This window comes from Equus przewalskii, unplaced genomic scaffold, assembly GCF_037783145.1.
Source record: "Equus przewalskii isolate Varuska unplaced genomic scaffold, EquPr2 ChrUn-10, whole genome shotgun sequence".
Taxonomy (NCBI): domain Eukaryota; kingdom Metazoa; phylum Chordata; class Mammalia; order Perissodactyla; family Equidae; genus Equus; species Equus przewalskii.
Window position 1 is genome coordinate 738,867 of NW_027228747.1, and position 13,329 is coordinate 752,195.

The 13,329-nt window shown below is 55.4% G+C and overlaps 1 protein-coding gene across 2 annotated transcripts; it reads right to left on the reverse strand.

Moving 5' to 3' along the window:
- Window positions 1–1,534: 1,534 nt before the first annotated feature.
- On the reverse strand, window positions 1,535–13,329 carry CHRNB2 (cholinergic receptor nicotinic beta 2 subunit). Of its 2 annotated transcripts, XM_070607386.1 has the most exons (7): window positions 12,988–13,329; window positions 11,601–11,746; window positions 11,377–11,421; window positions 10,891–11,000; window positions 9,042–10,014; window positions 5,513–5,679; window positions 1,535–5,268 (listed from the first exon to the last, which is right to left on the reverse strand). In XM_070607386.1, exons 1-7 carry the CDS (start codon window positions 13,049–13,051, stop codon window positions 5,262–5,264), a joined length of 1,512 nt encoding a protein of 503 aa, XP_070463487.1. In that variant the 5' UTR covers window positions 13,052–13,329; the 3' UTR covers window positions 1,535–5,261. The 2 variants fall into 2 exon arrangements, with proteins under 2 accessions (XP_070463487.1, XP_070463488.1); XM_070607387.1 differs by lacking the exon at window positions 1,535–5,268 and having other exon boundaries at window positions 5,373–5,679; window positions 12,988–13,321.

A 13,329-nucleotide genomic window follows, 5' to 3' on the forward strand; every position in this document is an offset into this window, starting at 1 on the left:
AAGAGGATGCACCACTTTCCACATTGTAATTTAGTCCAGAATTTCTGCAACACTCATCTTTGACCTTTTTTTTTTTTTAAAGATATACCTTTTTTTTTTTAATTTTTTTTTTTTTTTTAAAGATTTTATTTTTTCCTTTTTCTCCCCAAAGCCCCCCGGTACGTAGTTGTGTATTCTTCGTTGTGGGTTCTTCTAGTTGTGGCATGTGGGACGCTGCCTCAGCGTGGTCTGATGAGCAGTGCCATGTCCGCGCCCAGGATTCGAACTAACGAAACACTGGGCCGCCTGCAGCGGAGCGCTCGAACTTAACCACTCGGCCACGGGGCCAGCCCCTCATCTTTGACCTTTTAAAAATGGTGTCATACTAGAGGACCCAAAGTACTGAACAGCGAGGCTGAGTCACAATGAAGGCTCCGCCCTCATCCATTGTACAGATGGGACAACAAGGCCGGGAGGGCCAGTGGCCTGTTTGGGGACACCTTAAGTAAGGGTCAGAACTCTGCATGGGTGTTGTTCATAATCTGCTGAAATACAGTGCTAGGTGAGCTGAATAGTTTAAAGACGGCGAAGAAGAACGTCTCCACCTGCATGAGGTACCAGGGATCTCCAGCACATCTTCCTGTCTCCTCAGGCAGCTCCCGGTTCCACCTGGGGGGAAATGTAGTGTCCAGGGCTTTCAGAAAGGAGACAGTTTCCTTCGCACCTGATGTGAGTGCCAGGCACATCTGCAGACGGAAAAGCCTGTCCTCCCCACCACCCACCTCCGAGTGGCCTGGGAAGCAGGACTGCCCCATGGGGACATGAGAGGAATTTTCTTTGTTTCAGTTGCTGTTCAGTCTGCATTTCATCTAGGGAGCCCACAACTTAATACTGTTTCCAGGATTTGGGGCCAGATCAAACCAGTGTTCTGGGAGCAGGTCTGGCCTCTGGCTGTGAAAGGAAGCCCGGCCGTCCTGCCTCTGGGAGACTGGTCCTCACCTCTGCCCTGTCCTCCAGGGTCCCTTCTTTTTTTTTCTAAAGATTGGCACCTGAGCTAACAACTGTTGCCAATCTTTTTTTTTTTCCTGGTTTTTCTCCCCAAATCCCCCAAGTATATTTTAGTTGTGGGTCCTTCTAGTTGTGATATGTGGGACGCCACCTCAACGTGGCCTAATGAGCAGTGCCATGTCTGCACCCAGGATCTGAACCGGCAAAACCCTGGGCCGCCGAAGCGGAGCGCAGGAACTTAACCACTTGGCCGTGGGGCTGGCCCCCAAGGGTCCCTTCTTTAAAAAGGTCTTCCCCGGAACCTATTTCTGGGCTTCATCTGCTATGGGGCCCACATTTGGCCATTTCTTCTCCATCTGATGAATGGACTTGTAAGGCAACATATCACAATAATTAAAGTTACCACTGACCTTTTCTTTAGAGTCTTGTAATGTCTTTAACCTCATGAGTCCCGTTTCCCCAGCACGCTCCCTTTTTCCCATATTTGCCACCCCCGACCCATGAGAGTCCTCCCTCTTTCCCCAAAACATTACAGAGAGACAAGACATCTTTGGAAACAACTTTCTTTAAGAGAATCTTGAGTTCCTAATGAGTCTGGCCTGGAATGGGCTAGACCAGTGCAAATATTCCAGGAGCGTAGATAAGGGAGGCCAAGGCCAGTGTCAGGGAGATGGGGGCACTGAGGGTGGTGAGTGAGGGGTCCTAAGACTCCTGGACCTACAGTCCCTTAGGAAGCATGTGAGTATCACACTGACCCCTCAGGCCTGTGGGATGAATAGTCAAAGGTGGCTGCTTGTTCTGTCTAGTCTGGCGGGTGACTGGCCAGCACCAGGCAGGCTGTGAGTGATGCTGTGACACCAGCCCAACTCTGCTTAGAGCAGAGGTAACAACTGGATCTGAGTCCACTCTGGCTCGCGTAGTGAATTCAGAGAGGACCCCAACTGCCCCTCACTTTCCTCCCAAGGAGCTCTCCTCCCACTGGCCTCAGGCCACGGCGAGAGCATGGACTCAATCAGTCTGGGTTTCAGGCACAGCGCGACTCGCTAGCTGTCACTCGGCCTCTCTGAGCCCTGCTTTCCCTTCTGTCACAGGGGCCCCTTCCCTGCAGGACTGTTGTAAGGAAGCAGTGGCACAGAGCAGGCCCTGAGCAAACAGGAGCTAATCAGGGGATTGGGAGGAGAGCAGAACAGGGCTCAAAGCCCCCAAATCCTCCGTGTACTTAGAGGGAAACAACCTTGCCCCTCCTCCGCAGACAGCTGTCCTGTGCAGAAATGCCAGCTAGGGGGCTGCCTGTGTCTCGTTTGCTTTTCAATCTTCACTAACGTGGTGCCAGCTGTTCCGTGTTAGATTCCTCACTGCCAGGAGACTGCCTTCCTCCTGCTGCAATGCCAACCCTCAAAAGCAGAGAGTCTTTCATGCCCTCTTTTCAGACAAAAAGAGCTCTCAGATCGCGTTCAGCCTTGCCGTCTGATGGAGACAAGCCCAACTCGTTTCCTCACTGCCCCCCTCCCAGCCCACCTCGCTTGGATTTCAGTGCGGTATCTCTACCTCCCACTTCAGATCTGGGGCCTCTGGTCCTTGCCCACCGCTGAGCTGGGCACCCGATTCTCTCCAAGGAGCTTCCCTGAGCACACTGAGGGAAGAGGACAGAGGACCCAAGGGTAGAGGAGACGGGTTCTCCAAAGCTTCCCAATGCCCCAGAGGGTTCACACTCTGTACTGACATGTGGTAACACCTTGCCCATGCAGTGGGACCCTCCTTCTTCCCCCTCGGCCCTCCCTTCCTCCCTACTGGCATGGTCCCCAAAGGGCTGCACCCAGTGATGGAGGGAATGGCACTGCCCCAGGGATCTGCCCGGTTAACCCTTCATATACATTGATCCCTCTCCCTTGCTGCAGCCCTCGGCCAGCTCTGTCATCCCCACTTTACGGAGGAGGATGAGCAAGTTCAGAGTTACGTGCTATGCAAGGTCAGGCAGCAACCTCTGGGCCTCGAGTTCCTTACGTGTCAGATGGCTTGTGGAGAGGAGCTGGACAAGCTGCTCTCCAACAGCCGCTCCTGCACCGTCTGGTGACTGACTTGGACAACAGCTACTTGTGGGAAGTACTAACAGCAAAGATAGCCAGAGCAGCAGCCGACGGGGCCTCGCCAGCAGCCCAGGCGCTGGTAAGGAGTCCAGGCGGGGGTGTCTCAGGCTGGCACCCTACCTTTCAGAAGGAGGCCCCTGCCCTTCAGAGGGAGGGTTTCTTTCCAGTTGCTGTTTCAGGTTCTGGGATGTTTCCTCAGGGCTATGAGTTTGAGGGGGGTCCAGACAGTTCTCAATTTGCTGTTCTGGAAGGGAGTCTCCATAGTGCTGAGACTCCCCCACAGAAGAGATGTCCATGAGCCCACTCTGGCGGGTGGGGAAGTGCGCTGAGGCACATCTCGCATACCTTCGGGCTTAGTCCCAGTGGTGCTCTTCTACAGCCAGTACAAGACTGGATCAGCCCAGAGTCCTGTGGTGGGAGGAGCTGACACAGAGGAGGCCAGGCCAGGGCCAGAGATCAGCCCAGGAATGTAATGACACTTTGCTGAGGATGCTCCAGAGAGAGGCCCACCCATGAGACTCCCTGAGCATTCCCTGTACTGTTCCTCTGCAGCTGCATCCTGCCAGCACCCAGCTCCCCCAGCATTTATCCGGGCCCTGTTTCGGGGGACTTGGTTTGCTTGAGGAAGAGATAGGGCAAGGAAGGGTCTGGGACGGAGACTGACATTACAGTCAGATGACCCCACTCCCGTCAGCTCTGACTGCCTCTCAGACTCCACATTCGTGAAGCATCTACTCCGTGCCAGGTACAGCACTGGGCTTTTTCACCAACATCACTTCATCCTCACAGCAAACCCAAGAGGACGTTACTACCCTATTTTATAGGTGAGGAAGCTGGGGCCTAGCAAGGCAAAGAGACTTGCTGAAGCTGGCTGAGCAAGTAAGTGGCAGAGGTGGGACTCGAATCCAGGCTGTGATCCCTGCCAAGCGCCCTTCGCCTGCACTGTGTCTCCTCCCACCCATCAGTACCCCCTCCACCTCTGCTGTGCCTGGAGAAGTGGGAGTCCAGCTGGGCTCCAGAGAACATGGAGGTCTGTATTGGGCAGGACGCTTGTGTGTGCTTGGCAGACTCACCCCTCTGGGACCAGCTACCTGCTGGCCCACCACTGAGTACAGGCTGGGACCACAGATCAGAGCCAGTCATGTGGTGGCCGCAGGGGCAGGAGATCCCGTGAAAGGTCTGTTTCCTGGGCTAAGAGGCCAGTGGCATCCAGCTGGACCCTGGGAGGAGTGTCAGGATAATGCCTCCAGGGACCCACAGGACAGGAAGCCAAAGGTTGTGTTTTCTGAGGAGCCACTGGCAGCAGCAGACCCGTCCTTTGAAGTTCTGCTTCCAGCCTGCTCAGGTTTGGTTGGGAGGGAAAGGGGAGGGGCCAGAGCAGGAAGGACGGAAGCGTGAATGGAAGGACCGGGGCAGGAGCAGTGCTGATGTGGCAGAGTTCCGGCCGGTCACTCCCTGCTTGGCTGGCCTCCACAGCCGCTCTCGCCCGCCCAGCCAGCTCTGCTGAGGGCAAAAAGGCTGGGTCTGCTTAAAATTAAAGTCCTTAGTTTACTTCCTTCAAACAACCAGTCAGTTCAAGTGGGGAGAAAGCCTGTGAACCGGCACTTCTCGTATAGTTCAAGTACACGGACCTCGGACTCCAAGCAGGCCACCCAAAGACTCAGAACTCAGAGGCTCCCCTAATACCCAGCCTTGCCCGTCACACCGTGGCCTGAGCAAAACAGGAGAGGGAAGTGCAGGGGATGCAGAGAATTCTTCACGGGGAGAAGGGGACCTGGGGCTGGGCTCTGGACCCCTTAGAAGCAAGGTCCTGGGGGACTGGGCCGGACGCCCCCCCTGAGGAATTTGACCACAGCACAGGCTAACCCTCTGGGCAGGAAGCTCTGCCCGCCGTGAGGCCCACCCGGCCCAGCCGCTGTCCACTTAAGCAGGGGCAGACGTCAGGCCACCCAGACCACTCTCCTCTTGTTCCTCCCTTCTGATCTACCATTGTGTCAGGCCAGCCCAGCACAGAGTCAGAGTCCCTGTCCCTCCCACTCTCCTCCCGCACACCCCTTCCCTCATGACTTTGAGGCAGCGAATGATTCTGTCCCCTTCTTTGCCCCTTCCCCAGCACACTTTCCTCAGGATGGACGGCTCCAACATCTCTGTCCTCCGCTTCTCAGCCTTCATCCTCGACCAGCAACACTATTGCCTGGGTTGGTACAAGAGGAGAAGGAGAGCAGCCAAAACACAAGGCAGCTGGTCCAGCCTCCAGGTCGGCGCTGGCGGTGTTGGGGGGGGGGGGGGAGGGGGAGGGGCTCCAGGTGAAGTGAAAGGATGGATCTGTGGGGGCAGCGCCCCTCTTCCTGGTAGCTCGCTCATCCCTCCTCCACCCAAAACTATTGTACAACAGAGGGCAAGGTGGGGAAGGAGCCTGGAGCTGGGGAGGGCCTCACTTGGAGCTGGGAGCCGAGTGGTCTGCATGGAGGAAGGTGGCAGTGGTGTAGTTCTGGAACAGAGGCTGCAGGAACATGCCGATGGTGCCAAAGACACAGACGAAGACAAAGATCCAAAGGAACAGGCGGTCGATCACCATGGCGACATACTTCCAGTCCTCACTCACCTGGACAGAGGAGAGGAGAGAGGCCCAGGTATCAGTCACATGATGCAGGACAGGAGTGGAATGGGGATAAGGAGGTCCCACCACATACACACACATCATTCCTCTCCCTCCATGATCCCACAGTGACCCAAAGCATGGCTCCAGTCTTGCCTGCTTAAAAGCCTCCAGAGTGGCCTCACTGCCTGCAGAGCCCATACAAACTCCCAGGGCTTGAATTAGGACCCACCTATGACAAATCTGAGCCTACTTCCTATCCTCTTTTGCCTTATAACCAGACTTACCAAAGCCCAATGTGTCCTCTCAGGTCTCTGTGCCTTTGGGTTTCCTGTCTATCTAGGATTTCAGTCTTCTCTTTCTCTACCTGGTGAACTCCTACACATCCTTTAAAGCCCAAATCAAATGTCAACTCTTCTATGAAGGCTTCCCTGATCCACTCGACCAGAATGAACCACTGTCTCCTCTGGGTTCCCTCAGCACTGTGTCCACATCTCTATCACAGTATTTTTACTGCATTGTATTGTCATTTCAACTTGCATGTCTGACTCCCATTCCCCCATCTATAAGTTATGAGCTCCTAAACTATAGAGACCCGAACTGATTCATCTTTGTAATCCCAGCATCTGGAACACAGAGTGTCAGTAATGGGTGTTGAGTCAGTGAATGAATGGCTGCCTCTGCGGGCCTTGTTCCTTATATGACTGCATGGGGAGCCCCGTCCAGCAGCACCGCCTTGAGCATGCAGGCCCCAGGGGTGAGGACTGGGTCCCAGATGGAAGCAAATCATTCAAAAGAGAATAACCTCTACAGGGCCTGCACGAAGGGCTGGCCTCCACTCGGAGCTGCTCCACTCCCGTCTGAGTCTGGGCCTCTGTACACATGTTCACCCGCAGCCTGGCAAGCAGGAGGATGGAAAGGAGGCAACTGTGCACCTTCACTAGACATCAGCTGTATAATGACTCATCCATGTCACACTTGTGCCTACTATGTACCTGGCACCAGGCTAGGCATGGGGAGATGACTGAGAGCAAACAAACGATCCTACGGTTTACATCTACTGAGGGAGACAGACGCAAAACAAGTAAAAATAAAGTAATTACACAGTGCTGGGTGCTTAGAAGGAAACAAAGAACTGAGATAGAGGAATGGAGGGGAAGATATAATTTAGGGTGTGGTCTGGGAAGGCGTCTCTGAGGAGGTGATGTTTAAGCTAAAATCTGGTAAGTGAGAAGGAGCCAGCTGTGTCAGGAATACATTGAAGAAAGAAACAACCAGACAAACCCAAACTGAGAGACCTTCAACCAGCCTGTACCCTTCAAAAATGTTTATGCCGTGAAAGACAAAGCTGAGGAACCGTTCCAGATGGAAGGAAACTAAAGAGACAGGAGAACTACATGCAATTCGAGATCCTGGATTGAGGAGCGGGGGGTGAGGCTACAAATGACATTACCGAGACAATTGGAAAAATTTTAATATGGACTTTATATCAGATAAAGGTATTGCATTGATGCTAAAAGTCCTGAATTTGATCATTGAACCTGGGTGATGCTAGACAATGTCCCTTTTTTAGGAGAAACATGCTGAAGTATTTGGAATAAAGTGTCACAATGTCTGCAACTTACTCTCAAACAGCAAAGCAAAAATTAAAAATAGTAATAATTTTTAAAAGGAAAAGAAAAGGGCATTCCAGGCACGTGCAAAGGTTCTGAGACAGGAGAGAGCTTACCTCGCTCAGAACAGTGGAGCAGATAAGCCAGTGACCTGAGCGAGGGGGAGAAGGCACAAGTTGAGAAGGAGACACGGTCTATTTGGATGGAGGAGCAAAGAGCTGAATCAGGGAGGCCATTAGGAGTCTCTGTCCTGGTCCAGGCAAGAGCTGATGGAGGCCTACAGCCCGGGGGGGAACGTGGAGATGGTGAAGAAAGGATGAAGCTGAGAATTATTCTGGAGATTGCGCCCACAGGACAGGACTTCTGATGATTTGGATGGTGGGGGAGGTCAGAGAGAAAGAGAGGAATCAAGGATCACTTCAAGTTTTTGGTCTGAACCATTGGGTAGAGGATCGTGATGTCATTTGCTAAAAGATGGGGAGGTTGGAGGAGGATGAAGTTGGTGGCGGGGATGTAGATCAAGCATGCAGTTTTGGACATGTTAAGTTTGAGATGCCTGTGTAGCGTTCAAGTAGGTCACTGCATCTGCGGCACCTAGCTCACTAAATGCACATTACATGAGTAGACTGCAGCAAGGGACGTGGAGGCAGTGACGTAGCTGGGCTGAGCCCCTGCACCCCCTGCATCTCCCACTTGGCCTCAGCCGCCTCCACGCCTCCTGCCCCATCTCCTCCAGCCTCAGTCTCCCTCTTCCTCGACATCAGGACCATAACCTGCTCCCTAGCCAAAGCCCCAGCTCCAGCCTGATATCCTGCACTTCCAGGGAACAAAAATTTCAGGCTTTGAAGCCCCCTCCTAAACAGGAGCCTGTCCTTCTTCACCCCCAAAATGGAATCCCCATGTCCCAGCAGAAACCTGGCCAGTCACCATGGCAACAGCTGAGCCACAGCCTGGAACCAGCCAGGCAGCCAAAGACTGACCCAGGCGTGGGGCCGCCAACCACAGCCCAAGGTGAGAGGATGTCAACCCATCATGCCTCCTCCCCAACCCTTGGCTCAGAGCTCAACGAGTCCCTTCTGGGGAGCCGCTGCAGAAAGAGCTGCGTGTGCAGAAAGCTGGGGGGAGGGTCTAGGAAGCCCTGGCCTCCACTTGCTCCCCCCCCCCCCATAAATATTTCAGGAGGCCATCCCCGGGGACCCCGGGAGCAGAAAAGGGTTATTGATTTGGGACTCTGTCCCCTCCACCTCAACTGGGCTCATGGAACCTCTTAAATCCCCACCCTCATCCCACCCACACACCTTCTACTGCCCTCAATTTTGTCCCCCTTGGGGGGCACAGAGGACTCATTGCCGTTTGTGCTAAGAGCTGCAGATTAACAACTCGAATTTGGGAATACAAGCAGTGGGGAGGGATTCTCGGGGTCACGGCCACAGGCTGACTGCAAACCCAGAAGGCCTCCTCCCCTTCCTGGCCGCCCCCCCAGCGCTAAAATGCCCCAGCTGCGGCATTTCGCCCCGGATACTAGTCCTCAGGAAGCCTCAAGGTCGTTCTGTACCGACTCCAACTTAGGCGGCACCTCCCGGAAGCCAATCGAGAACCCAAGCGAGCGCCCACGCCCTCAGCACCAGGCTGGACTCGCGCTTGCCGCATCCCGCACTCCTATAGCTTTGCGTGTCTACACAACGCCGCGGCTTTCCAGATCCCGAGGGCCTTGTAGCCCCCGCATCTCACGCCCGAGCCCCGCGCCGCACTCACGCTCTGGTCGTCGTCCTCACTCCGCATGTGGTCCGCAATGAAGCGCACGCCGTCCACCGCCTCCCGGAGGCCGCAGCCACACGGCCCCCCGGAGCGCCCGGGGCCGGCTGCCGGCGCGGGCTCAGCCCCGAAGGCCCCGGCCAGGCCCTGGACCGAGGCGCGGTTGACGAAGCAGGTGCAGGAGTCGGCCCCCGGGGCTTCGCGGAAGAACAGGGTACCCGCGCCCTCGCGCTCGCGCTGGCGCCGCCGCAGGCGCAGGCGTTGGCGGGCGCAGCGGTGGCGCGGCTGCTGCATGAAGAGCAGCGTGGGCAGCTTCTCCAGGAAGACGACCTTGACCCAGGGAGCCATCGTGTGCGTGGTGGGCGAGCGGTGGTGCACGTTGAGCACGCACACGCTGGTGACGATGGAGAAGGTGACGAGCACCATGGTGAACATGAGGTACTTGCCGACAAGCGGCACGTCGAGGGAGGTGGGCGGCACGATCTTGGAGATGAGCAGTAGGAAGACGGTGAGCGCCAGCAGCACAGAGATGCACAGCGTCATCTTCTCACCGCAGTCGGACGGCAGGTAGAAGACAAGGATGGCTAATGAGGTGATAAGCACGCAGGGGATGATGAGATTGATGGTGTAAAAGAGTGGCTTGCGGCGGATGATGAAGTCGTACGTGATGTCCACATAAGTGGAATCCTCCGGGTTCTCATTGCGCCGGCCTGGCAGCGCCACAATGTCCCACTCACCACTGGGCGTGAAGTCATCCAGGCTGGCCACGTCACTCTTGAGCACCAGGTCAATCTCGGTGCGGTCGTAGGTCCACGAGCGGAACTTCATGGTGCAGTTCTGCTGGTCAAATGGGAAGTGCTTTACTTCAATCTTGCATGCGCTCTTGTAGATGGCAGGCGGCAACCAGAAGATGCTGCCGTCATAGGAGACCACGGCATTGGAGTAGAAGGACACCTCGTACATGCCGTCAGCACTGCCGAGGGATAAGCACAGTCAGCCCTGGCCTGAGCGTCCCCCCACCCCCCCACCCCCACCCATCACCCCAGCCCTGAGTGGGAGGAGAGGAAAGGCAAAGTGAGGTAAGGGTAGGGGAAACCCGGGTGGGAGGGTAATAATTCAGGAGTCTAGGGAGGTGGAGCAGGAATTGAGTAAGAAGGGGATCTGGGTGGGTTGGTGGGGAGACGAGGTGTCCTGACCAGGAGGCCCGTGAGGCCCCTCAGAGACACAAGAGGGTGGATGGGGGTGGGGGGTGGGGGGAGGGCAGTGACAACGACAACAAAGACCTGGATGGATATGTTTGCTACTTGTCATGCATTATGTAAGCTGCTTGCTCCACATGAGAGTGGAGAAGTTGGAGGAACCAGGGAGGACAGAGTGAGGAGCCCCAAGCAATGGAGTGGGGCAGAGGCTGGTGGGAGCGGGAGATGGTCCCACCAGTGGTTTTGGATCTTGGAAGTAAAGAGGGATTATTGCAGGAGAGGGGATGGAAGCTGGAGAAGAAGCTGGGACCTCCAGGTTCTTTGATCCTGCCCAAGCCTCGAGGAAAGCCAATTCCTGAATCAGTTTAGGCACTGGGGGCTGTCAATCCTCGTGTGTATCCCACTGTAGCTCCAAACACTGGGACTCCTAACTGAACGGGAGGGAACTGGCCACGGCCCCAGTCACCTTGGCCATCCACATTATACCTCACTGGTTTGGGTCTGTCTGTCTGGGTAGTGACTGTGTCTGTGCCAATGAAAAGTGCCTTCTCTCCCCTGGCATGAGCTAATTTACTTTCCCCAAGACCCCTTCCCTCCCTGAACACTCCCATGGTCTCCTCCAGTCTTCTCATTTCTCCACGGTCACCTACTTGTTGTATAGGACCACATCTGGGAGCCAGATGTGTTTGGAAGGGAGCCGAACTTTCTTCATGTTGTCAAACTCCTCAGGCTTCCAGGTGAGGCGATAATCCTCCCACTCCTGGGAAAGGGAGAGAGGGAGGCAGCACCAACCTCTGCCCTGGGAGGGGCTCAAGGTCAAGGACAGGGACAAGAGGGGCCCATCTGGCATGAGGAAGCTTTTAAAAGCCATCGCCTCCCCACAGTGACTTCTCTGCCCAGCAAATATGGCTCATAAGGTACTTTCTCATTTAATTTGCACAACCAAGGGAAGGTATTAGAATCTACATTTTACAAATGAGAAAAGGAATCTTGCAGAGTTTAACATGTTCAAAGTCACAGAGCATGTGAGTGGAAGAACCAAGATTTGAATCCAGTTGTTTAGGACTCCAAAGTCTATATCTTTCTGCTTGTCTTGAGGAGATTAAATGAGGGAAAAGCAGGAGGAGCACACTCACCTGGGTCAGCCAGACATTGGTGGTCATGACCTGCTCCCGCTCATGCTGCAGTGAAGAAAGAAGCTGCTGAGAAGGGCCCCCAGACTATAGGCACAGTACAACCACCCGTGGTCCCTCCCACACCTCCCTAAGCCTCGACGGCTCCAGAGGAGTAAGCGCGAACGTGAACACATTCCCGTTGTGCTGACTTCATCGGCTGGGCAGAGTCTGGGACCCCCACTCACCACACTGATGAGCTGGGCCAGTGATACCATGAGCTGTACTGTCACCAGCTCAGAGCCGTTGGTGGCTGGGCGGATAAGCTTGTTGTAGCGGGAAGGATCCAGGAGATGCTCCACCAGCCGCTCCTCCGTGTCCGTACCCCAGACTCCTAGGCAAGGGGATGGGGTCGGGGGAGGGGGGAAGAGGTAAGTAAGTAGGCAAGGAAGGCCCACTCGGAATCCCACACCCCTTAGGCAAGTGGGACAACCCAGGCGCAAACAGGAGGGGCTGTAGCTTCCCACTGCACCATCCCTAAGGACACAGCAAAATGCTTAGGTTACCCCATGGAGGCCCCCAGAGAAAAGCCCCTCTCTGAGGTCACTGACCGAGGAGCCCAGACAGCCACCCAGAGAAGCCTCCAGACTAAGAACCCATTCTGCAAGGATTAGTGGAGACCTGCTCTTCCTGCATGGTTTCAGAAGGTGGTTTTAAGACTTGAGATTTGTTTCCACGGCTTCTCCTAGACGATACCTCTGATTCACAGAAGGTTTTGGAGGGTGGTGAAAGGGGAAGTTATTTGTGTCCCACTACACAGGTTTCCTCCTCAGTCAGTGCCCACCTATGTGTACAAGTGACATTCTATGCCTACACATGTGACTGTGGCTGTGACCCCACACTTCCCCTCAAAGGCACTGGGTTGGAGTAGAATAGTTGGGCTGCCTGAGCTGTGGGTGAGGGCATAAATATAGTCCCAAGTTCCACACACACAGGAGCCCACCTCCCATGAGATGGCATGTAGGTGTGAAAGCTCGTTGAGTTGTACATTCCCTTTGTACCTACCCCTCTACACAATCTATCTTCTTCTGCAACTCTGCACAAACGCATTCCACCCCCTCAGAGAGTTCCCCCCTGGCCCTCCGCCTGCCAGAGCTTCTTCCCTTCCAAGTCTCCTGTCCTACCCTACAAGAGAGTTGAGAAGTCTCTTCTCCCCTTCCTGCCTTGCCCCTGTGGAGTGAGCAGAACTAGGAGCCCAATATGGGGCCAGGAAATGATGGAGAGCCAAGAGAGGGTGCTGAACCAGGTAGATTTCTTGAGATAATGTTTCACAAGAAGTCAAACGGCATCTCAGTCACAATCAGAGTCTGCCCTCCTGCCACCCTAGAAAGCCGGGGGAGATCGCCTCCCTCCTTCCTCTCTGTGCCCACCCTCCCCACCACCACTGCCGTTTCCATCTCTTCCTTGCAGCACTTACTCCTTCGGGTATGCCCTCCTCCCAGTTCATTCTCCTAGGTGCTCCCTGTAGTCCCAGGGGTCTCTCCCGACCCCCGGCAGATTCCCCCACCTCTAGGAATCCCTCCCTTCCACCGTCGAGCCTAACTGAGGTGAGATAGCTCGGCAACATGTCCTTACCTGAGCACAGCCCGAGGAGGCCAAAGCCGAGGAGCAGCGCCACGGGGCCGTAGCGCAGGGCCATGCCTCCAGCATAGCTCGCCGCCCGGCCTAGAGAAGCCAGAGCGCGCCGCGGGCGGGAGGGCCGCGGGCGGGGCGCTGTCCGTGGTGCTGAAGCCGCTCCCGCGCCGCTGCGCTCGGCTGGAGCTGGGCCCTGGTGGTGCTCGCGGCCTTCGGTGCGGCTGTGCCGGGGCCTGGGGCGCCAGGAGCGGACTGCAAGAAGGAACCAGCTTGTCGCTTATCCCGGTGTGAACAGGCGGAGGCTTTTCCGGCCGCTCTTCCAGGGAATACAATTGGGATGGT